This window comes from Myxocyprinus asiaticus, chromosome 44, assembly GCF_019703515.2.
Source record: "Myxocyprinus asiaticus isolate MX2 ecotype Aquarium Trade chromosome 44, UBuf_Myxa_2, whole genome shotgun sequence".
Taxonomy (NCBI): Eukaryota; Metazoa; Chordata; class Actinopteri; order Cypriniformes; family Catostomidae; genus Myxocyprinus; species Myxocyprinus asiaticus.
The window spans coordinates 11,888,733-11,916,301 of record NC_059387.1 but is presented as its reverse complement, the minus strand read 5'-3'; the positions used below and the strand labels follow the sequence as shown (position 1 = coordinate 11,916,301).

The following is a 27,569-nucleotide window of genomic DNA, read 5'->3' as shown; positions in this document are numbered from 1 at the left end:
ATGACAACAAGCTCAGTCCAATGATGCTGTGACACACCACCCCAGACCATGATGGTCCCTCCACCTCCAAATCGATCCCACTCCAGAGTGCAGGCCTCGGTGTAATACTCATTCCTTCGCTGATAAACGCGAGTCCGACCATCACCTCTGGTGAGACAAAACCTTGACTCGTCAGTGAAGAGCACTTTTTGCCAGTCCTGTCTGGTCCAGCGAAGGTGGGTTTGTGCCCATAGGCGACGTTGTTGCCGGTGATGTCTGGTAAGGACCTGCCTTACAACAGGCCTACAAGCCCTCAGTCCAGCCTCTCTCAGCCTATTGCAGACAGTCCGAGCACTGATGGAGGGATTGTGTGTTCCTGGTGTAACTCGGGCAGTTGTTGTTGCCATCTTGTACCTGTCCCGCAGGTGTAATATTCGGATGTACCGATCCTGTGCAGGTGTTGTGAAACATGGTCTGCCACTGCGAGGATGATCAGCTGTCCTTCCTGTCTCCCTGTAGGGCTGTCTTAGGCGTCTCGCAGTACGGACATTGCAATTTATTGCCCTGGCCACATCTTCAGTCCTCATGCCTCCATGCAGCATGCCCAAGGCACGATCACGCAGATGAGCAGGGACCCTGGGCATCTTTCTTTTGGTGTTTTTCAGTGTCAGTAGAAAGGTCTCTTTAGTGTCCTAAGTTTTTATAACTGTGACCTTAATTGCCTGCTGTCTGTAAGCTGTTAGTGTCTTTAATGACCGTTCCACAGGTGCATGTTCATTAATAGTTTATGGTTCATTGAACAAGCATGGAAAACTTTGTTTAAACCCTTTACAATAAAGATCTGTAAAGTTATTTGGATTTTTACAAAATTCTTTAAATACAGTCTCCTGAAAAAGGGAAATTTCTTTTAATATATATTACACACACACCGATCAGCCACAACATTAAAACCACCTGCCTTATATTGTGTAGGTCCCCTTCGTTTGCCAAAACAGCGCCAACCCGCATTCTGAGATTCTTCTCACCACACTTGTACAGAGTGTTTAACGCAGACCTTTCCAGTTCGAACCAGTCTGGCCATTCTCTTTTGATGTCTCTCATCAATAAGGCATTTCCGTCCACAGAACTACCGCTCATTGGATGTTTTTTTGTTTTTGGCACCATTCGGAGTAAATTCTAAAGACTGTTGTGTGTGAAAACAGTCCACAGTCCAACAAAAATGTCAACACATTTTTGTCGTCGAATATTTGTTTGATGTAATTTAACGTAACATGAGATCATATGAAACTCTAATGATGGCACGTGAGTGCAGCACTGCAGCTCGCGCCTGACTGAGGAGTGGAAGAAAACACAGCTCACAGTCCAGAGGCACTCAACTTCAGCTTCAGGTGGTGTAGATCGCAAAGTATGAGGGAGTTATAAAAAAATGCCAAATAAGTAAATACGGAAGCACTCTCGTTGTGGAATAAGCGGAGCCGGAGCTGCTGCTCCGCTTAAGCAAAACTTGCGTGTCGAGTAAGGCTGCAACTAACTATTATATTGGTGATCAACTAATTTAAGGATTAATAGAATGATTTTTTTTGTCTATTGGGGTGAAAAAAATACACTTTTACATGCAAATTACACTTATATTTAAGATGCATTCTCTTAAAGCAAGTCTAAATATCTTATGTTACTTCTCAAGTAAATGTATCTTGTTTTAAGGATTTTTAGACAATTTTAAATGGGGAAAACAAGACAAAAGCACTTGATGATAAATGGATTTTTTTCCTTTTCAATGAATGTCATTTAGAGGTATCTTTCCAAACACCTGAAGCTGTTTGGAAAGTTTAGAGTGCCTCTGGACTGTGAGCTGTTTTCTTCCACTCCTCAGTCAGGCGCGAGCTGCAGTGCTGCTCTCGCTTGCCATCATTATAGTTTCATATGATCTCATGTTATGTTAAATGACATCAAACGACTATCCGACAAAAAAATTTGTCTACATTTTTTTTTTTGTTGTCGATAACGTCGACTAATCGTTTCAGCCCTACCTACAAGATGATGAACTCAGGATAAAGACTATTATTATTGTCAGAATGGGCATGATAAATCACATTCACAGATCTTGTTTGTCAAGTCCAAGTATTATTTTAGCTCTACAGTCCTTTATGTTTTTGTCCTTTACTGTTAGCAAGCATGTTTAATACAACCTTTTAAGTTGGAGCACAAGCTGAATAGTTGTTTAAGAGCTAATGATTAATCATTGCAATTATTGCCTGAAAAGTCAAATAATCGTTATAATATTTAGATTTAGTCGATTATCAAAATAATCGTTAGTTGCAGCCCTACTGGTAGGTTTAAAAAGGGAGTGGTTTGGACCATACTTGTTGCATCTAGAAAAGTGGTTCCCAAACTTTTTTAAACTACAGCAAAATAAAACTACTTAAATTATTGACTATCTTTACTGTGTAATTATAAGATATACTTTAATACTGATTAATTTCATTCAGAGTTTGACTGAGGCAGACCTGTCATTGAAATGTATTGGGCATACAGCTACTGAAGTTTTTTTCTTGATAGTATTGTTGTTTGAGTAATATCAAAGTCTATGTAGCTGCATTTACACATCAGAAAGATTGAATATTTTAAGATTTTTATCCTGTCTGCTTACACTCACAAATACATTAACAGCTGTTTTTACATTAATAATATTCCCTCAAGTGGGGCATTTTGACCAAGAAGCGCATTTCACTGTTGATTCTGTTGCAAATTGCAACTTGAGACAAACGATTTAAAATAGTCTCCCTGATGAAAAAATATTTAAAAAAAAATTAAATTACGCGTTTATCAGAATGCTAATACAATGATTGATAGGTAAATATAGGAAGCTACAGTATATTTGTGCAGAATTCCACATGAGCAGGTTTTCTCTGAGGAGTTTCGTCTTTTTAATTCTTTACATTTAGTCCTTTTAATGCCCTGCTGCTACAGCCATCAAAGCGGTGCTTGTTAACTGTTGTACATCAAATCCTCTGCTGTGGGTAATGTCCCTGTTATTATGCATAATCCACAGGCTTATTTTTTGAGGAGTCAGGAGCAATTCTGCAGATTCTGTGTGACACTGCTTTAAATGATAGTTTAGCTTTAAAAAAGCTTATCAATCTGTTGGATGCCGGTGAACTACATGTCGCACCCCACAATATTTATAATCTGTGCACTTCTGAATGCGGAGCCAATGACTTAACGGTTACTTGAAGTGCATCATCTGTGTCCAGGATAGGCAAAAGCGCGTTGAAGGCAAGGTAATGTATTTATAAAGCACAATTAAAAACAACAGTTAGTTGACCAATGTGCTGTACAATTCTTATATGCAAAAAGCAAAACATACTGTACACACCAAAATTATACAACACAGACATCTAACTACTCAACATAAAACAACAAGATTTCAACATGTCATTAAAAAAGCCAGGGAAAAAAGATGAGTTTTTAATAGAGATTTAAATGACACCAGTGTGGAGGCAATTCTAATGTGCAAAGGCAAACTGTTCCAGAGCTTCGGGGCCAACAGTGCAAAGACGCGTTGCCCCCATAATTTACGTCTAGACCTAGGAACAATCAAGAGTTTCTGGTCAGAGGACCTAAGTGATCTGGACGGTGAGTCAGTAAGCGACCTTGGACGGTAAAATTGTAGCAAATCTGAAATATAAGATGGTGCAAAGCCATTTAAAGATTTAAAAACAATCAATAAAATCTTAAACAATCCTATAAAGGACTAATGTAAAGAAAACAAAATGGGAGTAATATGGTCTCAATTCCACAAACCTGTCAACAATCTAGCAGCAGCGTTCTGGACAATTTGCAGTTGTGATAACTTGGATTGACTAATCCCTACATACGGGGAATTACAGGAGTCCAGGCATGAAGACACAATGGCATGCATCACTCTCTCAAAATCAGAAAAGGACAAAAATGGCTTGACCTTTGCAAGTGTTCTTAACTGAAAAAAGCCTGATCTGACAACGGCATTAATCTGTTTGTCAAATTTTAATGAGTCATCAAAAAATACCCCTACATTTTTTACCATGGATTTACAATAAATAGATAAAGGGCCTAAATCAATATTAGGGGACCCAGATGCATTAGAGGGTGCAAACACAATAGTCTCTGTTTTACATTCATTTTGATGCAAGAAGTTCACGGCCAGTCATGTTTCCAATTCCTTCAAACATGCAAGAAGAGGTCCTAAAGAGTTACTTTCCTTCCTTACAGGCACATATATTTGAGTATCGTCAGCATAGCAGTGAAATGATACTCCTTGTTTTTTAAAAATAGTCCCATTTGGAAGCATACATAATGAAAGCAAAATGGGTCCCAAAATGGATCCTTGTGGAATCCCACATGTAAGAGGGGCCAAAGATGTGAACTCACCTAAGGAAACTGAAAAACGTCTATTAGTTAAATAGGACTTAAACCAGTTTAAAACAGTACCTCGAATCCCTACCAATTGCTCAAGCCGTGCAATAAGAATTTCATGGTCTATGGTGTCAAATGCTGCACTAAGGTCTATTAACACCAGAATTGCAGCATCCCCTGTGTCCAGAGTTACCAAAACATCATTAAGAACCTTTAAAAGTGCAGATTCTGTACTATGATGCTCCCTAAACCCAGACTGAAATACCTCAAAGAGAGAATTACTAGTCAAATAAGACCACAGCTGAATAAAAACAGCTTTCTCCAACACTTTTGAGAGAAAAGGTAATTTTGAAATAGGTCTATAGTTCGAATAAACTGCAGGATCCAATTGAATATTTTTAATTAAAGGCTGCACCATAGCATGTTTAAAAAAAAATGCTGGAGCAGACCCTGATACAAGGCAGCTATTTATTATAGCTAAAACACTAGGCCCAACTGTATCAAAAGCCTGTTTTTATCAGTTTTGACGGGACACTATTAAGTGGGGATTCCGATGGCCTCAGCCGGTCTACTATTATAGCCAAACTAGAGAGATGGAGAAGTTCAAAGTGATCAAACACCACAGGGCAACACGGAGGGACAGACAGATCACAAACAGCAGGTGTTATTTGAGATCTAATATTTTCAATAAATAAAATGTTCAAGTATCTACTGAGATATCAGGCCCAATCACATTAGGTGGATTGATAACAGATTTTATTTTAAATATTACTCTAGGTTTGTGACAGTTTTTCTCAATAATATCAGAGAAATACTTTGCCTTAGCTGCTTTAATAGCACTTTGATAGGTATGCAAGGAGTCCCTTAAAATTTCATAAGACACCTGGAGCCTGTCCTTCTGCCATTTACGCTCTGCTATTCTGCAACTCTAAGTGCTCGCATAGTATCATTTAATCCAAGGCTCTGCCTTGGTTTTTACATGCCTCACCTTCAAGGGTGCAATGGAATCTAATATGGTTGAACATACAGCATTAAAAGAACAAAGCAGAGACTTCTGGGTTCAAATATGATGAAGGGATTTCAAAACCAGAAACACTGATTATTCACAAATGCGGTAGAAAACTCACGAATAATACTTGAATTCATCATACGACACAGACGTGAAGGTGGATGAGATTTAGCAGTCTGACAAGCCCCAAAAATGACTGGTTTGTGGTCAGAGAAAGTTGCATCACAAACATCAGCATAACACAGAGAAATGCCATAAGATAAAATTAAACCCAAAGTATGTCCATGATCATGTGTTGGACCCTTTACAGATTGCACCATATTAAAAGGGTCGGCTGGACAGCAAACCTGAATATTAAAATCCCCCACAATTAAAAACTTGTCAAATTTCAATAAAATTCCCCCTAAGAATTCAGAAAAATCCTGAATAAAGTCTTTATTAAATTTGGGTGGCCGATATACCACAACACAGGCTCAGCTAAATCTAGTTGAAAGACTTGCAGTTCAAAACTAGAGAAGAATTCAGTCTCTACAAGTCGACAGCGAAAACGACTGTTTTTAAAAACAGAAGCCAAACCTCCACCTCTGCCAGAAGCTCGAGGAGAGTTAACAAATTTACAGTCCGAGGGAGCGAGGTCAGCAAAAGGGCTTAAATCACCGGTAGATAGCCAAGTCTCAGTCACAAATAGAACATCCAATAATTTAGAGGTGAAGAAATCCCTCAGGATAAACATTTTGTTACAAAGTGATCTTGCATTAACCAGTGCCATATTGATTAACGGAGTCGCCTAGTAACAGTGATGCACGACACAGCGGTCGAAGATTTTGTAGATTTACATCCCCACCTTTACGGAGATATGGCATCCGACGTATGGGATGTTCTATGAAGATTTCCGAAGTAATCGGACGAATCCACGTATATGCTGGCTCCAGAGAGCGCCGATAAACTAATCGATGACATTTCCAGTTATAATTGAAACCACGATGGTTAAAATTGGTCCTAGACGGCAGCCACAATTTAGCCTTGAGTTTGACAGGATACCCGCCTCGTTTCCCACGTCGTCTTCGCTTATTTGGCTGAAGGGTGCAGGGAAGCCAGCACAGGGCCGGCGGCACACCAGACAGGAATGGAGGAAAGTATGAACGTAGTCCTCCAAATTCTTGCTCAAACAGTATATTAACAGTGTTTCTGATGTTAATGAGCATAAGATCATCATAAACCAAAATAGCAGTGACATCCTGGACTGGGAGTGAGACAAACAAAATAAAAACGAACAGACCAGATAGCAGACGGCCAGCCCCACACACAGGCGCCATCTTGCCATTTTAAAGTTGAAGCGCATCATTCAGCGTCCGAGATGTGCATAAGCGGTTTTGTGGTCCTCTGTATTTGAGCTTTCCGTTGTCTTTTCTTTAATAGTTTTGTGGGATAAGAAGTTATGGTTATTTGTTGAATATCCGTTATTTACCCTGTTAAAGGGCTGTGCTTATCGTCCATAAATCCCTATGAAACCCATCTGATTGAGTAACATGGACGTAATGCAGTCTAATTAGACATCTTTAACAGACTAGTTGATTAGTAGCTCAGACAATACACGAACTGGTTGAGGTAGTTTTGCACAACATTAACTTTTACATACAAATTCTCTATTAGAGAGTGAAACAATTGTCATTTCAGACACAACTGTTCTTTTAATACACATTTCTTTCTGAGAAAAGGGAGCAAACAGCTAAATACAGGTGCATCTCAATAAATTAGAATGTTGTGGAAAAGTTCATTTATTTCAGTAATTCAACTCAAATTGTGAAACTCGTGTATTAAGTAAATTCAATGCACACAGACTGAAGTAGTTTAAGTCTTTGGTTCTTTTAATTGTGATGATTTTTGCTCACATTTAACAAAAACCCACCAATTCACTATCTCAAAAAATTAGAATACATCATAAGACCAATAAAAAAAACATTTTTGTGAAATGTTGGCCTTCTGGAAAGTATGTTCATTTACTGTATATGTACTCAATACTTGGTAGGGGCTCCTTTTGCTTTAATTACTGCCTCAATTTGGCGTGGCATGGAGGTGATCAGTTTGTGGCACTGCTGAGGTGGTATGGAAGCCCAGGTTTCTTTGACAGTGGCCTTCAGCTCATCTGCATTTTTTGGTCTCTTTCTCATTTTCCTCTTGACAATACCCCATAGATTCTCTATGGGGTTCAGGTCTGGTGAGTTTGCTGGACAGTCAAGCACACCAACACCATGGTCATTTAACCAACTTTTGGTGCTTTTGGCAGTGTGGGCAGGTGCCAAATCCTGCTGGAAAATGAAATCAGCATCTTTAAAAAGCTGGTCAGCAGAAGGAAGCCTGAAATGCTCCAAAATTTCTTGGTAAACAGGTGCAGTGACTTTGGTTTTCAAAAAACACAATGGACCAACACCAGCAGATGACATTGCACCCCAAATCATCACAGACTGTGGAAACTTAACACTGGACTTCAAGCATCTTGGGCTATGAGCTTCTCCACCCTTCCTCCAGACTCTAGGACCTTGGTTTCCAAATGAAATACAAAACTTGCTCTCATCTGAAAAGAGGACTTTGGAACACTGGGCAACAGTCCAGTTCTTCTTCTCCTTAGCCCAGGTAAGACGCCTCTGACGTTGTCTGTGGTTCAGGAGTGGCTTAACAAGAGGAATACGACAACTGTAGCCAAAATCCTTGACATGTCTGTGTGTGGTGGCTCTTGATGCCTTGACCCCAGCCTCAGTCCATTCCTTGTGAAGTTCACCCAAATTCTTGAATCGATTTTGCTTGACAATCCTCATAAGGCTGCGGTTCTCTCGGTTGGTTGTGCATCTTTTTCTTCCACACTTTTTCCTTCCACTCAACTTTCTGTTAACATGCTTGGATACAGCACTCTGTGAACAGCCAGCTTCTTTGGCAATGAATGTTTGTGGCTTACCCTCCTTGTGAAGGGTGTCAATGATTGTCTTCTGGACAACTGTCAGATCAGCAGTCTTCCCCATGATTGTGTAGCCTAGTGAACCAAACTGAGAGACCATTTTGAAGGCTCAGGAAACCTTTGCAGGTGTTTTGAGTTGATTAGCTGATTGGCATGTCACCATATTCTAATTTTTTGAGATAGTGAATTGGTGGGTTTTTGTTAAATGTGAGCCAAAATCATCACAATTAAAAGAACCAAAGACTTAAACTACTTCAGTCTGTGTGCATTGAATTTATTTAATACACGAGTTTCACAATTTGAGTTGAATTACTGAAATAAATGAACTTTTCCATGACATTCTAATTTATTGAGATGCACCTGTATATCAAAACACCAAAGTTCAGTACTTTAAAAATCACAATGCATATCGAATCGGCAAGTAAATATTGTTGTAAAATCAAATCGGGAGGTCTGTGGCAATTCCCAGCCCTACTTCATGTGTTCAGCTGCATTCACCATGAGATACGAAACAGCGTGCGGGTACCGAATTGAGTCAGTACTCAGTACTGCCGGTACTTTTAGCATTGGTGGGTTTTAAAATATTGATCTGAGCAGAGAATCCGAGGCAACCCTAGCCAGTCATGGCGGCACCCAGTTTGGGAACCACTGATCTAGATCCAGCCTGGACTATCTCAAATGTTCAGAATAACTTTTTAACTAACCTGCAAGTTGGCCAATTTCTAACCAAACACTTAACCCAAACAGAGAGACCATCTGCTCGAGATATATGGCTGGTATTTCACATAAACTGTAAACCTACCATCAACCCTAGTCTTGCACTCATGAAAGCCATTGCACTCAGGGTGTTATCTGTATGAGGCCACAGGCTCTAGAAATGTGCTGACATGGCTGCAGAGAAAGCCTGCAGCTCGTTTTTATAAGGCACCAAAGTCCACGGTACCAAATCACAGTCTGTCTTTCCAGCTGCTTCAGAGCTCAGTCAAAGGCCCTCAAAGTTGGTTAACCACAGATAACTGAGTTATATTTGACAAAACATCTGCACCACATCATGGCATATGTGAACTACAAGTTGATCGTTAGTAACTTCATGTGAAAATCATGTGATCTCATTGTCAACTGTTGTCACGATTCATTATGGGCTCTTGTGACATCCGTTGATGTTCACAAAAACAGAAGTATTTAAAGCATTCCACCTCAAAATGGCATTACTCCCAGTGGGGGAATGATAGACTCTCCAAAGCTGCTGCCATGCTTTGATTGGATGACCGTAGACCTCTGGAGTGGCAGGTATTATGTGAAGAGATTAGAGCTACTCCTTCCATCGCATTCCCTCGTGGCATTTGTGTTTTCAAGAAGCCAGTCTTGAGCAGCGGGAACCAGATTAACGCAACACTATGGAAATGAAGGTATGCCAAAGCCGTGCAGTCAAGAGCAGTAAAAGCCTATTAGGTTTTCAAAGGAGCGGAAGGTTCTTTAGTGTTTCTGAATCAGTCTCAATCAGAATGATTACGAACTGTTGGGATTTTATGAATGCTGGCTTTTATTGAGTCACGAGGCGCACCCACCAGCAATTTCACTGTCATGCATTGTTTGAGAGTTGCATTCTTAGTTCAAATACTTAACTGCATGTCCAAGTTCTTACTTCTAACATTAGGAGTCATCTATATTCCTCAAAATGATGAACTGTTTTCTTGAGAACTTGGAAGTGATACTAGTGCTTTTCTTCATTTTCTCTTCACCAAAAAAACAAAACATTTCACTTTAGATTCTGAGATTCATTATGATTGGATTTTGGGTGGTACTTTGTGGTCTGATTGGCTAGATTTGGACCAAGCAAGTGGCGGCTTTAAACATATTCAAACATGTTCAAAAATGGCTGGATTGAACATGATTGATGCAGTGAAATGGAATAAAATGGCAGGATCTTGAATATAGAGAAATTGCATAATAAACATTCTATCTGTGATGTGGCATGGCGCTTCTTGTCCGGTGTGCAACCAGCTTGATATTCGATGCAATGGTCAGACATTATCTGTCTGATGCATACGTGTACAAACCAACAATTTAAAAATAGTGTAAACAGACATCACCTCCAGTTCCACCCCACTAATAGGCTACTCTAGTAATTGAGCCATGTAACACCCTGTCTACACCAGATGCGAGCGGCACGTTGCATCGTATCAAAAGCAATAGAACCCCATTATAATCAATGATGCTGTCTACACTGGAAGCATCCGTTGCAGTGTGTCCCTCGCGCCGACATTAAATGGGTGTCACATTCCATTTTACGCTGCATGTGCTGGTGCTACTACACAAATTAAATGGTTTAGAATGTTTGTATCGACGTGTCCAGTTTAGACAGCCTCAAGCCGCTGTGGCGCGTCGCGTCAGTGGACGTGCCCGGTGTAGACAGTGTGTTGGTGCGCAAGGTGAAGGTTTCTACATCCAATGGAAGTTAGGCAAGTTACATCTCAGTTAGATTCTGCATTTGAAGTTGAATCAATCACTGGTCCCTCTCTGCACCTTCACATGGCTAACTGGCATGAAAGCAACTTCACTGAATTTCCGTGGGTCATGTATTTAATGGCTCCGTTTAGCCACATCATATGATCAAATAAAATCCAATTCAAAGGCAAAGAATTTTGTTCCTGTCTTGAAGAAAACCCTTACAAAGATGTTTAACTTTACACCCACATTTTAATGGGCCAGCTCAAAATGAGAATTTTTTTTCTGTTCACCCCCGTTAATCTCCACATTTTTTGAAGAAAGGAGGAAGGCAGTCCCAGCTGTGTGTAGTAAATCTGTGGAGTTCTGGACAGAATGGGGTTGGAAATAAGGGAAGTTTCCTTTTTGATGCTTGAAACCCATTCCAAGCCCATGACTTTCACATGAGCTCTGTCTGCACAGCAACTATGACCTGTAGGTATACCTACAGACCCGAGTTTAGGTTTGAGTTTAGCTAAATACAAACAAAAGAACTCAGTTTTTCCCGCTAGGATTTTTTTCAGCAGCGGTGCTGTTGTGCGCGTGTATCCACAAGCCCGCAATGCCGGACCCGTATTAATGTGTTGGTCAAAGAATAGATTAAAACGGGTGTCAAACACAATTTCAGCCTGGGCTACATCAGGGTTTATTTGTGCCCTCAAAGGGCCCTTTGAAAATGTGGCACCAGAACCTGCTTTGGTAGCACCCATGCAAATAGAGTGTGTGTGTGTGTGTGTGTGTGTGGTGGGGTCCTTCGCAGTCTAGATAGTGCACAGCTGACTGGGGCTGGCCAGCGTTATGTTGCGTCAAGAATATTAAATTAACCATGTGAAATCCCAACAGCGGTGCCCATAATTCAGCAGTGGCGCAGCTGCAAAATGCATATAAGGGAAATAGTGGAACTGATATTTTGGCCCATCTACTTCAACTATCCATTGAGATTTTTTTCTTCAGTTGCCTTGCTTCAGACAACTAAACCAACCATGAACTTTTATGCAAGATTCTTTTTCCCTTGATCTGCTTTCTCAAAGATTACAGGAAGTCTTCTACCAAATTTCATTTTCCTGCATGGATTCATGACCATTTAAATGACCACAAATGCTTTAAGCAGATGACAGGTGAGCTAGTTCCACCTTGCCTTCACTGAGGGGTAGAATCAAAACATGCAACTAATCTTGTCACTGCTCCAGTGTCATTCAATGAGGATATGCTGGAATGCACTTCAATTGTTTCTTGTCTGAGGCACTTCTAGTCAGACATCTTATAGTTTTAACCTTCCAGACAGTTTGAGCTGTAAAACAAGACATTTTCCAAACGCCTACAAGCATCTCTAAGGAAGTGCATCAATCATTATACCCTGAGAATGTAACAAATATGTGTAACACTGCAAATTATTTGAAACATACGTGTGGGTGTCTGTGGTCCAGGGCCAGAGAGAGCAGATGGACTGAGAAGGCTAGTTCAGGATATCATGGCTTGATTCGGGATGCCCCCTCACAGTAACGTTTATGTAAATTTCACATGGTGCAAGGCTCAGGCGTTGTTAATAGCACGTTTGGGACCATCTGCATTTTAAATCACTCATGGTCCTGTAACCAAGGATTTGTCTGGTGCCTGCTTGCGTCAGAGCCACTTTTCAGTTCAAATGAAGTCTTTTTGTGGAACAAAACTTTCAGATTATCACCCAGGAAGAAAAGGATGACCTTTTTCAATGTTTCATGAGTGGTTTGATAGACTGTGCATCAGACTGTGACTCCCAAAAGGTTGTGCTTAAAGGAATAGTTTACTCAAAAATGACCTGAAATCCAAGTTATTTTTCTTTAAAATCTTTGTCTATTGCACATTCATGAGTGCTATGTCATGGGTTTGAAACAACATTAGTCAGTTAAAAGCCTAACCAATGTTGCAGGATTTAATTCTATGGATTTACATTTAAAGGAACCATATGTAAGAACCAGAATATCATAGAGACTGGGGTGGGCTCTTTTGAGTCAGTAAGCAACCACCTAGCAATAATCTAGCAACCACCCAGAACACCCTAGAAAATGCATGGGCAGGCACCACTCAGATTTTCTTCAGAAAGTGTAAATCTGTGCAAGACATTTAACAGCTGCACCTGAAATTGAAACGGACATGAATGAGGACAACACTGCCTGTGTGGCACAAATCTTATCTCACTGGGCTGTAGGGAATGTGGGAGATGGCTCAGCAGGAGGTTGTCATCTCAATAAACCACTTTCCTCAAGAATTCTCCCAGGCGACATGCGTCCTTTCTTTCTGTGTGTATTTTTGTCGCCCCCCCCCCCCATTTGTGTGCCCCTGCATCTTCAAGTTCAGTGCTAAAAGTGGGCCACCGACCATGAAGCGGCCACTTGTATGGGTGAAAAGAAGGACAGTTTGGGATGATTTCATCCTGCAAATATGCCACGGGGACAAAGACACGTTCAGCCCTGGTGATAAGTGTGCCATCTTTAGACACACAACACCCCCTTCCCTGCTGCACCTTTTCTCCACCCTCCAATATCCCAGCTTTATGCCTTTCACTGAACCAAATGAAAAGGGGCCCTGAACAAAGTTTTTTTTTTTTTTTTTTTTTTGTTTGTGTGCATATGTGACCCACACTTTTTAATGAGATGCATAGAAATGCGAGCCCTATTACTGTGTCTAAGACAGATTGGTGGTGTAAAACCAAAGATATGAGGAGATCTCCTTACTTTTATTGTTGTTTATGCATGTTTTTTACCACCGTGATTGTAGTCTCATTCTCAGACGGCATTCAGAAAGACCAGTTCTGGACAGTCTGGTACCTATGTCCCACAAAAATGGCTAGAGCTTTCTCAAATGGCAAGCCACAATCTGATTGACTGGCTTTACACAATTTCCCAGAGTCATGCTGCTTGGGTTTCTATCATTTCACTGTGAAACAAGGTCATGTTTAGAAGTTCCTTGGCTGCTGTATTGACTACCATTCCAGGTTGGTTCGCTGATTTGGCCAAAGTTTGTATGGTGCATGTTATCCAATTTTTGAAAGATATTCAAAAGTTTTGGTTGAGTAGCAAGTAAAAGAGATCCTTGGTCAAGTAAACAAGATTCTGCCTTGCTCTCAGATGGCTTGTTCCTGTGTAAGTGGGTGCTTGGCCAGAATTACAGTGTCCTAACCAGACACGATCCAATAAGAATTGTTTATGTTCACATAGTACTCCTGTTGGCAAGCTCCATGTGACTGAATCTGAGAGAAAATTGGAGGCAGTCAGCATGTCTGTTACCTCTCCTCCATTCTGAATCGGTTTGTGACCGAAGATGGAGATTTCAGCACAACAGTCGGTAGGTGTGACACCCCTGTTCTTTTAGCACGTTATAACTCCGGCTCTGAATATCTCCAGTCATGATCACACACAGGCAAAGCTGTTGTTGCGGTCAGGGAAACGCTTCCGCTCCCTGATGACCAAAACGGAGAGAATGAGAAGGAGCTTCTTTCCCCAGGCCATCCGTGTCCTGAATCAAGGACAACACCAGGACTAGGTTCATTATTCAACACCACACACTTGAAGCAATATTACACTCTGCATTATCATATTATTATTATTATTATTATTATTATTATTATTATTATACATGTACAACATCACCTCTATAACATTAGCCTGTTGCAGGTCAGCATTACTGCACAATTGCACTTTACCTTGCACAATGTACATATTGCCAGTCAAACTGTTGCTGCTACCACCTCTACATCTGTCATTATGCACTATTTCATATTCATATGCATACTTTGTACATACAGTACATTCTATTTTATTGTTTTAAATTGTGTTTTTTAATTGTTTTTTACTTCTATTTCTACTCCTTATCTATCTATAATTTTATCGTAAACTGTGGGGAGAAAAGTTGTACCAAGAATTTCACTACGTGTCGTACTGTGTATGGTTATGTATGTGACCAATAAAACTTGAAACTTCAAACTCAAATCATGAGATTCATCCACCAGAAGAGCAGTTCTGAAACATGAAACATGTTTAGTGTTTTTCTGCAAATTGCTTGCAATTTTAAGTTTCAACCACAGATGTTGCTAGAGAGCACATCGTTACGTATTGCAGCTTTAACATAGAAAAGATACCTTTTGTTTCGCAGTGTTATGCTGCATCTGATATGGACACGGCATTAGGCTGCAATGTGAAGCAGACATTATACTGATGGAAAAAGTCTGGCCATGCAAGACTTCAATGAAACACTAACAACATACAAACCAACAAACATTCTTCTCATTCTCTGTCTTTCAGAGGCAAGTTTGCTGTGGTGAGAAAATGCGTGGAGAAAAGCACAGGGAAAGAATATGCAGCAAAGTACATGAGGAAGAGGAGGAAGGGCCAAGACTGCAGAACAGAGATCATTCATGAGATTGCAGTGCTGGAGCTGGCAGCAGCCTGTCCACGAGTGGTCAACCTCCATGAGGTCTACGAGATGGCGAGCGAGATGGTGCTTGTTCTGGAATAGTGAGTATCACACATTCAGTCTTCACATTTATTAATTTCCCTGCCTAGCACAAACATTTATGTCAATGTCTATATACACTCACTGGCCACTTTATTAGGTACACCTGTACATCTACTTATTCATTTGAGTATCTAATCAGCCAATCATGTGGCAGCAGTGTAATGTGTAAATCAGACAGATATGGGTCAGGAGCTTCAGTTAATGTTCACATCCACCATTAGAACGCGTTACAACAGTGCTATGCAGAAAAGCATTTCTGAACATGCAACATGTCGAACATTGAGGCGGATGGGCTACAGCAGCAAAAGACCCCTCCGGGCACCACTACTGTCAGTTTAGACAGGAAACTGAGGCTGCAGTGGGCACAGGCTCACCAAATCTGGATGGTAGATGATTGAAAATACATCGCCTGGTCTGACAAATCTGGATTTCTGCTGAGGTACACAAATGGTAGTCCCACTGCAGCCTCAGTTTTCTGTTCATGGCTGACAGAAGTGGAACCCAACGTGGTCTTCTACTGTTGTAGCCCATCCGCGTCAAGGTTCAACATGTGCATTCGAAGATGCTATTCTGCTCACTGCAATTGTACAGAGGGGTTACCTGAGTTACTGTAGCCTTCCTGTCAGCTTGAACCAGTTTGGCCATTCTCCGTTGAACTTTGTCATTAACAATGCATTTTCGTCCTCAGAACTGCCGCTCATTGGTGGTTTTTTTTTTTTTTTTTTTCGCACCAATCTCTATACACTAGAGACTGTTGCATGTGAAAATCCCAGGAGATCAGCAGTTACAGAAATAGTATAACCAGCCCATCTGGAACCAACATTCATGCCACGGTCTAAATCACTGAGGTTTTTTCCCCATTCTGATGGTAGAGGTGAACATTTAACTGAAGCTCCTGACCCATATCTGCATGATTTTATACATTACACTGCTGCCACATGATTGGCTGATTAGATAATCACATGAATAAAAATGTACAGGTGTACCTAATAAAGTGGCCGTTGAGTGTGTATATATTGCACTTAAAAGGTCAGTTCACCTACATTTTTTAATTCTGCCATTATTTACTAATCATCATTTATGCTGTTCCAAACAGACATTTTTTTTCTACCCGGTAAACACTGGAGATATTTAGCAAAATATCTGAGCTGACAAGTATCTCCCCTTTCAATGTAGCTCTCAAATTTCTTTTGTGCATATGCACATTTAAACATGATGCCTTTAAGTGTTGCATCAGGTTTGACATCAGTGACATCATACATCATTGTTTCTTATGTGTGTAGTGACTGATCGTGATGTGATGCGTATGCTTGTTCTGAATTTTACAAGTAAGAATGAGATTTGCGAGCTGTGGCAGAGCTTATATGGAGAAGATAATTAACATAATGGTAAATAACTTAAATTTCGGTCTGTTTCACACACAAAGCTATTGTATTACCTCAAAACAACTTGGAATATAGGGAACAGGTTGTATGGACTGCTTTTTCTTTGGGGGGTTTGAAACTTTGAATAAGTTTAGTTTAGTTTATTTGTCCTCAAGGATTAAATTCTTTCCACAGTGAGTGCAAACATAACACAAGCAAATAAGACATACAGACTTATACAGAGTTGCACAAAAATACAAGGTTTTCAGGGAGACTTGATTACAGGGATCACGCAACAGAGATAAGGACCTGGATTGACACTTCCACATCGCAGGCTGGATTTCTTATAGTTTAAGAGGGGGTTACTTATTTAACCCTCTGGGGTCCAAGGGTGTTTTGGGCCCTGGAGAAGTTTTGACATGCCTTGACATTTGTGTTTTTTGCAGTTGCTTAAAAACATATTAATGGCTAAAGTCTGATAACACTGTATTCAGCACAAACTGGGCTACAATAATATGTGAACAACATGTATGTACATGTTTGTATTTTTGATGAAATAATGTTTATGTGTGGATCATGAATATTGATATGACTCGCACCTGAGGAGACAAAGACCCCTCCCCTGAGAGAGAATGAATGTGAGACTTAATGATTGAATGTATTGTTTGTAGCTTATTCACAAAATCAAGTTTAAGTTAAAAGTAATCTGACTATACATTTTCTTTACATAAAGACTACTTAAAAACTTTAGGCCTACACTACCGTTTAAAAGTTTTAGATCTGTAAGATTTTTTTTGTTTTTAAAAGAAGTCTCTTCTGCTCACCAAGGCTGCATTTATTTGATCCAAAATAAAGCAAAAACAGTGATATTGTGAAATATTTTTACAATTTAAAATAACTTTTCTATTTGAATATATTGTAAAACGCTATTTATTCCTGTGATCAAAGCTGAATTTTCAGCATCATTACTGCAGTCTTCAGTGTCACATGATCCTTCAGAAATCATTCTAATATGCTGATTTTCTAATATGGGCATATTTACAGCACATTTTACACATTTACACCCAAACAGATATTTGCAAGCACAAGCTTTGTTGATGATAGAGGCAGCATAAACACTAGTTAAAATATAATCTAAACATTCATATTATTTTATCATATTACATATCATATTTATATCATACAGCATACAATTTAAATACCTCTTTAGCCAAAACATTTAAATGTAACTAAAACTTGCCTATTAGGACATATTTCAAATTTCAGTACTCTGAATCCTGGCTGGCAGGTCTGGAAATAGTCCAACTAGTAAAATATGTACATGTTTATATAAAATAGCATGCCAACTAATATAAGTAAAGACTTACTCATCCGAAATTGTATCCTCGGCTGGATCAAGTCGCTCTTCAAAATGCAAACGTTCGTCGGATTCCCGCTCTTCTTCTGAGGAAAATGTGAACTCTTCGTCACTATCCAGGAGCTTCCTCACCTGTGTAGCATGCCATCTTCCAAACGCACAGAAAAGTGAATTAACTTGATGTTTTTTAAGGCACTGTTGGGGGCGTTTACTATTTGCATTGATCGCCTCAGAACATTACCGTATGAATAGCGCTCTCTGCTGGTGGGTGTGATCACATTAGCGATAATTAGCTGAGCCAGGAGAAACTGTAAATCGCTGTGTTTCATACAGATTACATTGCAGGGGAATATTTGTTTTAAATTTGAATAGTTTTATTTAAAAGTAGACATTTTAAGCTTTCTTTAGACATATGTTTCATGTTTGTGTGATAAGAATTCGCTGGGTTTCATTTTTGTGATGTGTTTCAGAAAGATGCTCGCGGAGACAGAGGCGGCTGAAAGCGCATCCTGTTTATGTTCTTTATTTTACATAAGCACAAGGTTTTGTTGTTATTGTGAGTGTACACAAATTAAAGTAGACCCTTTTATAGTTTCTGATGATGTCTTATCTATGCCCAAAAATGACAGAGTATTTTAAGTTGTTTCCACTGTTATGAGGTAAAAATCCAGCAGGATGCGCTGGGGCGTCCGTCGACCCCAGAGGGTTAAAGCTTGTATGGCTGTAGGAACAAAACTCTTGCTAAAACTGGCCTTTCTGCACATGGGTAGTCTATACCTATGGCCAGGAGGAAGGGGGATGAAGTGCTGGTAGAGTGGGTGGTGTGGGTCATGTATGATTGAGAGTGCTTTGCGAATCAGAGATGAGGTGACACAATCAGATAAGTTGGGTGTGGGAATACCAATGAGTTTGCTAGCTAAATGTGTTATCTTTAAGAGTTTGTTCTTATTGGTGACTGTAAACATATGGAAAAAAACAGCTGGCACCATACAGAAGAACTGGCTTAATAATGCTACGGTACAGGAGAAGATGATGCGGTTGAACAGACAGGTGCTTTAGTTTACGGATGGCTGTAAGTCTCTTTTGACAATGCTTGTAAATGTCCATTGTGTGCTGACTGAACCTGAGTTTATTGTCCAGTGTAATGCCAAGATATATGAAGTACTCCCACTTCTACCTTCTCTCCTTTTGATGGTGAGACTGTGGGAATGAATCAGTGTTTTGGGGGGGCTAAAGAGCAGTTCTTTAGTTTGAGATGTTAAGGTGGAGAAAGTTATCGTCGTACCATGTGCTAAAATGGGATATGGAGTGTTGATAGGCAGAGAGAGAATGATTGTTGTTATTGAGCAGTGCAAGGATGGCTGTGTCATCTGCATATTTAAAGTAGAGGGTGGTGTTGGATGGACTTTGACAGTCGTTTGTATAGCGGGTGTAGAGAAATAGACTGAGTACGCACCCCTGTGGGGTGCTGGTGTTGAGAATTATGGTAGGTGACAGTGTCAACCCTTACTGCTTGTGGTCTGTTGGAGAGGAAGTTATGGGTCCAGTGGATTAGTGGTGATGAAACTTGTAGTTGCTGTAGTTTCTTTATTACCTGATGGCGCTGGATTGTGTTTAAAGCGGAACTAAAGTCAATAAAAGAGAAGTCTGGCATAGTTTCCGGGGGTGTCCAGGTTTTGTAGCAGACAGTGCAGGAAACAGGACACTGCATCATCTGTACCTCTCCTCTGCTTATATGCAAATTGGAGGGGATCCAAAAATGGTAAGACATATGGAAGGATGATGTTTTGAACCAGTTTCTCAAAGCATTTCATTATAACAGAGGTTAGCGATACAGGCCTGTAGTGGTGTAGATCTGATGGGGTTTTTTTTTTTTTTTTTTTTTAGGAACAGGGATGACAATTGATGTTTTCCATATAACTGGGATTGTTGAAATACAGAATGATCTAAGGAAGAGAGAGTGAAGGATGGGTGTTAGTTCCAGGGCGCAGTTTTTCAGGATCCGACCTGAGAGTCCGTCTGGCCCGGGAGCCTTATTTGGTTTACACCTGATAAGTTGGAGATAGACATCCTGCCTGGTTAGGAGGGACTCATAATCCAACTCATAGAAGGGCAAAGAGTCCAAGAGGCTCTCACACTCTACTGAGAAATCAGAGGTTTCAAATCAGGAGTAGAAATTGTTGAGATCATTGGCAAAGGTGATTGGGTCTGATGCACAGGTGGTCTGCTTGGTGGCTTGTCCAGTGAGAGTCCTGAGTGTTCATATTTGCAAATTCCTGTTCCGGTTTATTTTTATAGTTCATTTTGGCCTTAATTTCATTTTTTAATGTCCCAGTTTAGTTTTAAGACCTGCAAAGTCCTTCTGCCTAAAGGCATGTTTTTCTTGTTAAAAAGATGTTTAATTTGTCGGTGATGCAGGGTTTTAAGTTTGGATCTGTTCTAATAGTCCTTACTGGTATCAAAGTATCCATACAGAATTTGATGTAGTCAGTGATGACCAAGATCTGCTCATCCAGCTCTCCATGAAAGACTTCCCAGTCCGTGCACGCACTGCAGCCTTGAAGGCATGCAGTAGCATCCTCCGACCATTGGGGGCGCTATTGTTTCAGCTGTTGCTTGTAAACAGGAAGCAGGTTGATGACGTTGTGGTCTGCTAGTCCTAGCGGTGGAAGAGATCTGGCTGTGTAGGCTCCAGAAATATTGCCGTAGCACTAATCTATTGTTTTGTTAAATCTTGTTGGTACATCTACATATTGGCTGAAGGCTGGCAGAGCATGATCAAGCCGACAGCTGTTAAAATCACCAAGAAGGAATTTGCATAACCTGTGTGTTGTACGCTATATGCTCAGCAGCTGCCTTGACATTGGTGCTTGGTAGAATATATATACACAGCTGAGCACAACAGTCGAGAACTCCCTCGGGAGGTATAAGACTCGGGCGGACAGGGTGAGCAACTCCAGGTCCGGATTACAGATCTTCCCGTGTACCTTGATGTTAGTACACCAGTGGGAGTTGATGTACATGCACACCCCACCACCACGCACTTTCCCCGAGTTGTTGGTTCTCTCTGCCTGTATGATCCTAAAGCCATCAAGGCTAACCTCAGTGTCTGGGACAGACTCATCCAGCCAAAACTCAGTTAAAGCAAAAACACATGCCTCCCTGAATGATGCATCCATAAGACATTTAGCACGTAGCAAGTCCAGTTTATTTTTCAATAGAATAATTGAGGGTAGTGGAGGTTTAAAAGGAGGCTGTCTGATTCTACAATGCACTCTCCCTCGCCTACCTCTTTTCCTCTTTGGACTGGGTTTTATATCAGATGGGATATGGATGGATGGATTCAGTTGACAGTGGATGGAGTTCCGTAGGAGTAGAAGGTTATCCCGGGAATAGGCGAGTCCATGCTCCGCCTTAGTTTGAGTACTTCAAACAGCAAAATCACTGACAATCCATATGATGATGAAAATAACCCGTCCAGTTTCTCATGATGTTAAGTGTACCACGGCTGAAACTTTACAGAAAAAAAAAAGAGAAGTTTCACACACACACACACGCACACAACCACACCGACCGTGACGTCGCAGCTAGCGCTTGCGCTGTATACCAAACAGATAGCTAATAACAGAAGCACAGGCATTCTGAAAAATGTTATTTTGTGTTCCACAGAAGAAATTCATGCTGCATGAGGGTGAGTAGACAGTTTTTGCAGGATTGTCCATATAAACTGTGCAGTAGCATCAATTAATAAGTAATCAACAACCAGAATCATGATGGGCTGTATATTAAATATTAAAAATATACAGATGAAATCCCATCCTATCCAATTAAGTACAGAGAGACTGAGTGAGCTCAGACTGCAGACTGAAGGATCAGGGGTTGTAAATGAGCAGTAGACTGAAATAAGAGATGGAATTGAGTACATGGAGAGAAAGAATGAGTGAAAATGAGAGAGCTCTAAGCCAACGCTAAACCCTAAAAGTGATTCTGAGCATGCCTCAGTAAGCAGTCGCTATTCCAGCAACGTTCAACATCCTCCCCTAACACACACACACACACCAGCGCTCTCCTATGCTACTGCTCTGCCCTTTCAGTGTGGTAATGTATGCGTGATGAGTGGTGTGTTTTCCCTTGCAGCCAAATGCTGACATTGACATTGAACTTCAGGCTGTGGGACAAAGCATTTCTGGGCTTGTCGGATCTCGAGTGGTGCTCATCGTCTTTACTGTACAGCTGTTGTTGTAATGTCAAGTCCTTCACTTTATTGTACTCGGGAGAATTCACTCAATATCTGTTTGTGAGCTCCAGTCCTCCATTTAGCTCATTTTTTTTATCCCTTTGGTGATCATATGAATCAAATTTGATGTTCTTGAAAGTTCACATCGAGAATTTATTTCATTTGGCATGAAGTGGGTCACACATTTCTGGCATCCTGTCAACCATATCTTTGTCCCCAGCCCTGAATGCCCTAGACAAAAAGTGCAGATTGGATTTAGCTGTGAAATCACATCAATTTGTCTCAATTGACATTTGTTGTGGTTTGGAGTTTGATGGATTCATCGACTAATAAAATTTGAGCTCACAAAGAGCAGATGATTTGCATTATTTCATTACTGCACTTCACTCATATCTTTCAAAAGACTAAGCAACAACTAATGCTTGGGATTTATTGTGAATGCGAATAAAATCACAAAGTATGTCAAAGCATTTGTCCTTTGGCATCCGGATATAATGCAAATCCTCCAACATAAAGCGAGTGGTTGATCAGCCCATGGTCACCATTGACCATGTTGGTCTGTTAGCGTGCAGCTGCCTCTGTCCTGGTTGACCTGGTTCCCAGTGTCCGGTGCGAATGGACTGACCCTTGCAGTGGGGGGACGTGTCAGCACAGAAATTTTAATCTGCCCCTCCAAACACACAGAGCCCATAGATTCTTCCCAACCATGGAAACTGATGAGACTCCACTGTTTACAAAGAAACATTTTGGGGAAAGAAAGAGTCTAAAATGAGCAAGAGAGGAAAGAGTTACAACACAGGAGCAGTGGATTATTTTGCAGCACGTGTGACCATATTGACTGGTTCGTTGGTGTAAACGGATTCCATTTTCTCGCATGACTCTGTACAGTCACATCTCCCCATCCCTGCTCTTTTGAGTGATGGGCTCTCTGCACTCAGAGCAAGGTCAATCTCATTTCCTCTCACCCACCAGTGAATGGCATGTACTCAGCTGGATTGAGTCCAAATCACTCATCATCTGCCCACACGGCGGTCCTTCACAAGCAGCTGTCTCCTGTGAGTGCTGTGTCCAAACATACAATCCATAATCTAATTGAAAGAGAAGGGGAATTTTCTGAATGCTTCCTAGCGTTGACAAAAGTTTCAACAGAGTGTCTGTATAGATGACTTTTTTTTTCTTTTATCATTTCTGCTTCAGGAAACAAGACAGATGTTTTTCTACTTAATAAAATGGACAAAACATCTGTGATAATCGTAATTCTTTTGTTGACGTTTCTCTGCATAATAACGCATAGCCCACTAGGTAGTGAGGGCACACAGCACTCCACACATAAATGATTCCCTTTACACTGCTTTAAAATTTAATTAGACCTGGTTGCATTTAAACCGTAAAAGATCTTTGTATGTAAAAACTGTATGCTAAGTGCAGATGTTGCTCATGCTGTCACGTGATTTATTTGAAGTTTCTACTAGGGTTGTCACAATACAAAAATTTCAGTAGTCAAAACCACCAGTGAAATTGCATGATTATCATGATAAATTTTTGATAAAAACAAATTTGTTGTTAAATTTAATTTAGCATGCTCCTTTATTTACTTGTGTATTTATTTTTCGGCGCACAGACACAAATACATACAGTATGTGAGCTAAAGATGTGCAAAACTACATATTTTCAAAATCGACTGGTCTGTAGGTTGCCAAAAGGGTTTTACTGCGCTGTCTATCTCTTTAACCCGTTAAAAGCATTTGCGCTAAAATATATTAAAACGTTTATAGGATTTGTGATTTTCAAAACCTGTTTTTGACCAAAAACAAATTGAGCATGCACCTTTATCTATTCATTTTATTGATTTTTAGGAGCACACACTGAAATACATATGTGAGCTAAAGATACTACATACTTTCAAAATTGACTGGCCTGTAGATTCCCAAAGGGTTTTAATGTGCAAACTGTCTAACAGCTATTTTGGTCTCGTCACTCCAAATTACAGTGTGCCAGAAGCTGTGAGGCGTGTCGAGGTGTTGTCAGGCATATTGTAACCGGGCTTTTTTGTGGCATTGGCGCCGTAAAAGCTTCTTTCTGGCAACTCGATCGTGCAGCTCATTTTTGTTCAAGTATCGTCGTATTGTGCTCCTTGAAACAACCACACCGTCTTTTTCCAGAACAGCCTGTATTTCTCCTAAGGTTACCTGTGGGTTTTTCTTTGTATCCTGAACAATTCTTCTGGCAGTTGTGGCTGAAATCTTTCTTGGTCTACCTGACCTTGGCTTGGTATCAAGAGATCCCTGAATTTTCCACTTCTTAATAAGTGATTGAACAATACTGACTGGCATTTTCAAGGCTTTGGATATCTTTTTATATCCTTTTCCATTTTTATAAAGTTCCATTACCTTGTTTCACAGGTCTTTTGACAGTTCTTTTCTGCTCCCCATGGCTCAGTATCTAGCCTGCCAGTGCATCCATGTGAGAGCTAACAAACTCATTGACTATTTATACACAGACATTAATTGTAATTTAAAAAGCCACAGGTGTGGGAAATTAATCTTTAATTGCCATTTAAACCTGTGTGTGTCAACCTTGTGTGTCTGTAACAAGGCCAAACATTCAAGGGTATGTAAAATTTTGATCAGGGCCATTTGGGTGATTTCTGTTATGATTTAAAAAGGAGCCAAACTACTATGTGATTAATAAATGGCTTCATTTGATAACTATCCTTAAAAGACAGGTTTTTTTTTTTTTTTTTTTTTTTTGCATGATCAGTCCTGTTTTCAAAATCAATTAAAACATTTCTGCCAGGGTATGCAAACTTTTGAGCACAACTATATATATAGATTCTTGTGATTTCAAAACCAATCGGCCTCAATCATGAAACTTTCGTAAATATGTGTAAAATGGTCCTTCCTGAAAACTTTCTGCCAGATTCACAAACGCTTCGTACTCAGATTTGTTTGTAAAATGTGCGTATGTTAGTGAATGTTAGTCCAAACATTCGTAAATTTGGGGCATGTGCACGTTCATTCACAATTATCGTAATCCACGCCCATGGAAACACCATATAAGGAAGGCACCAGACTCACTAGTAAATGCTGTTAACATCTATGCGGAACAGTAATGAAATCGTTTTTTATGAATGAAGGGCGTTCACATCGTAAAATGTTGATTTTGCAAGCACAATAGCTTCTCAAAGAATGTTTGGACTTACTGTCATTGCATGTTTTTGCTGACAGTTCAAGAAGTAAAAAAAAATAATGGTTTGACGTGTAAAAAAATTTCCGTTCAGGATGGATATCCACCACAATTAACCTTCTCTGGTTCAGTTTGCAGTGCATCACCAGGATCATTCGTGAACTTCGTAGAAACCATGATTGTTGCAACTGGACGAATCTTCAGAGAATTAATAGAATGCCTAAAAACTTTGACCGAAACGCTGTAAGATATTACAGATTTGCAAGCTCTACTATAGTGTGCGGGCTTTTTCAGTTTTATTTTTTTTCCCCTGTTGCACTTTTGTGTACACACCTTCCCGCAATGTGTTAATTTATGGGTTTAACAGCATTGACATTGACCATACATTAATAACTGAATGCAATTTACCGATGCCTATACTTATGAAACCTATATTATAGCGCTTGTATCAAATAATAATTAACTGTCCAGCCAGTCACGTTAGAGGGCATTAATTTTTTGGAGAAAATCAAATCAAATATTATTTTTTTTTACCAATTTAAGTCATTTTTAAAGGTTAATTTTACTCAATTTAATTAGTTAAATTTTTCATTACTTAATTGTACTTATCAAAAATATAGTCATGTCAGTTTGCCTAAAAGAACACAACACGTTTGGATATCTTACGCACAATTTACATGTGGTCGGGAGCAGGTGTAAATTTTGTTCGTACCAACAAACCATTTGAAAATACATCAGTTTTCATGAATCCAAAAATTTACATCAGAACGGCTTTGCGAACGATTAACACAATTAATTCTGCTCATGTTTCATGAATGAGGCCCAATTTCACTGAAAGCTATTTTTTTTTCCGACCAAAAGCAAATATGCTGTTGAGCACATCCTTTTTATTTATAAAATTCTTCACAGAGCACACATATGTTTGTAAGCTAGAGATGTCCAAGACTACATACACTCTATTGTCAAAAGTATTCGCTCACCCATCCAAATAATTGAATTCAGGTGTTCCAATCACTTCCATGGCCACAAGTGTATAAAATGAAGCACCTAGGCATGCAGACTGCTTCTACAAACATTTGTGAAAGAATGGGCCGCTCTCAGGAGCTCAATGAATTCCAGCGTGGTACTGTGATAGGATGCCACCTGTGCAACAAGTCCAGTTGTGAAATTTCCTCGCTACTAAATATTCCACAGTCAACTGTCAGTGGTATTATAACAAAGTGGAAGTGATTGGGAATGACAGCAACTCAGCCACGAAGTGGTAGGCCACGTAAAATGACAGCGGATGCTGAGGCGCATAGTGCGCAGAGGTCGCCAACTTTCTGCAGAGTCAATCGCTACAGACCTCCAAAGTTCATGTGGCCTTCAGATTAGCTCAAGAACCGTGCGTAGAGAGCTTCATGGAATGGGTTTCCATGGCCGAGCAGCTGCATCCAAGCCATACATCACCAAGTGCAATGCAAAGCGTCAGATGCAGTGGTGTAAAGCATGCCGCCACTGGACTCTAGAGCAGTAGAGACGCGTTCTCTGGAGTGACGAATCGTGCTTCTCCATCTGACATTCTGATGGACGAGTCTGGGTTTGGCGGTTGCCAGGAGAACGGTACTTGTCTGACTGCATTGTGCCAACTGTGAAGTTTGGTGGAGGGGGGGATTATGGTGTGGGGTTGTTTTTCAGGAGCTGGGCTTGGCCCCTTAGTTCCAGTGAAAGGAACTCTGAATGCTTCAGCATACCAAGAGATTTTGGACAATTCCATGCTCCCAACTTTGTGGGAACAGTTTGGGGATGGCCCCTTCCTGTTCCAACATGACTGCGCACCAGTGCACAAAGCAAGGTCCATAAAGACATGGATGAGCGAGTTTGGTGTGGAAGAACTTGACTGGCCTGCACAGAGTCCTGACCTCAACCTGATAGAGCACCTTTGGGATGAATTAGAGCGAAGACTGCGAGCCAGGCCTTCTCGTCCAACATCAGTGTCTGACCTCACAAATGCGCTTCTGGAAGAATGGTCAAAAATTCCCATAAACACACTCCTAAACCTTGTGGAAAGCCTTCCCAGAAGAGTTGAAGCTGTTATAGCTGCAAAGGGTGGGCTGACGTCATATTAA

At 40.4% G+C, this 27,569-nt stretch overlaps 1 protein-coding gene across 1 annotated transcript in view; it reads left to right on the top strand.

The window, feature by feature from the left end:
* Window positions 1-27,569, top strand: part of LOC127434739 (serine/threonine-protein kinase 17A-like) — a 59,186-nt gene that overhangs the window by 13,907 nt on the left and 17,710 nt on the right. The window contains exon 2 of the mRNA XM_051687684.1: window positions 15,104-15,316. Coding sequence (XP_051543644.1) covers window positions 15,104-15,316 — 213 coding nt within the window. The remainder of the gene's footprint in view (window positions 1-15,103; window positions 15,317-27,569) is intronic.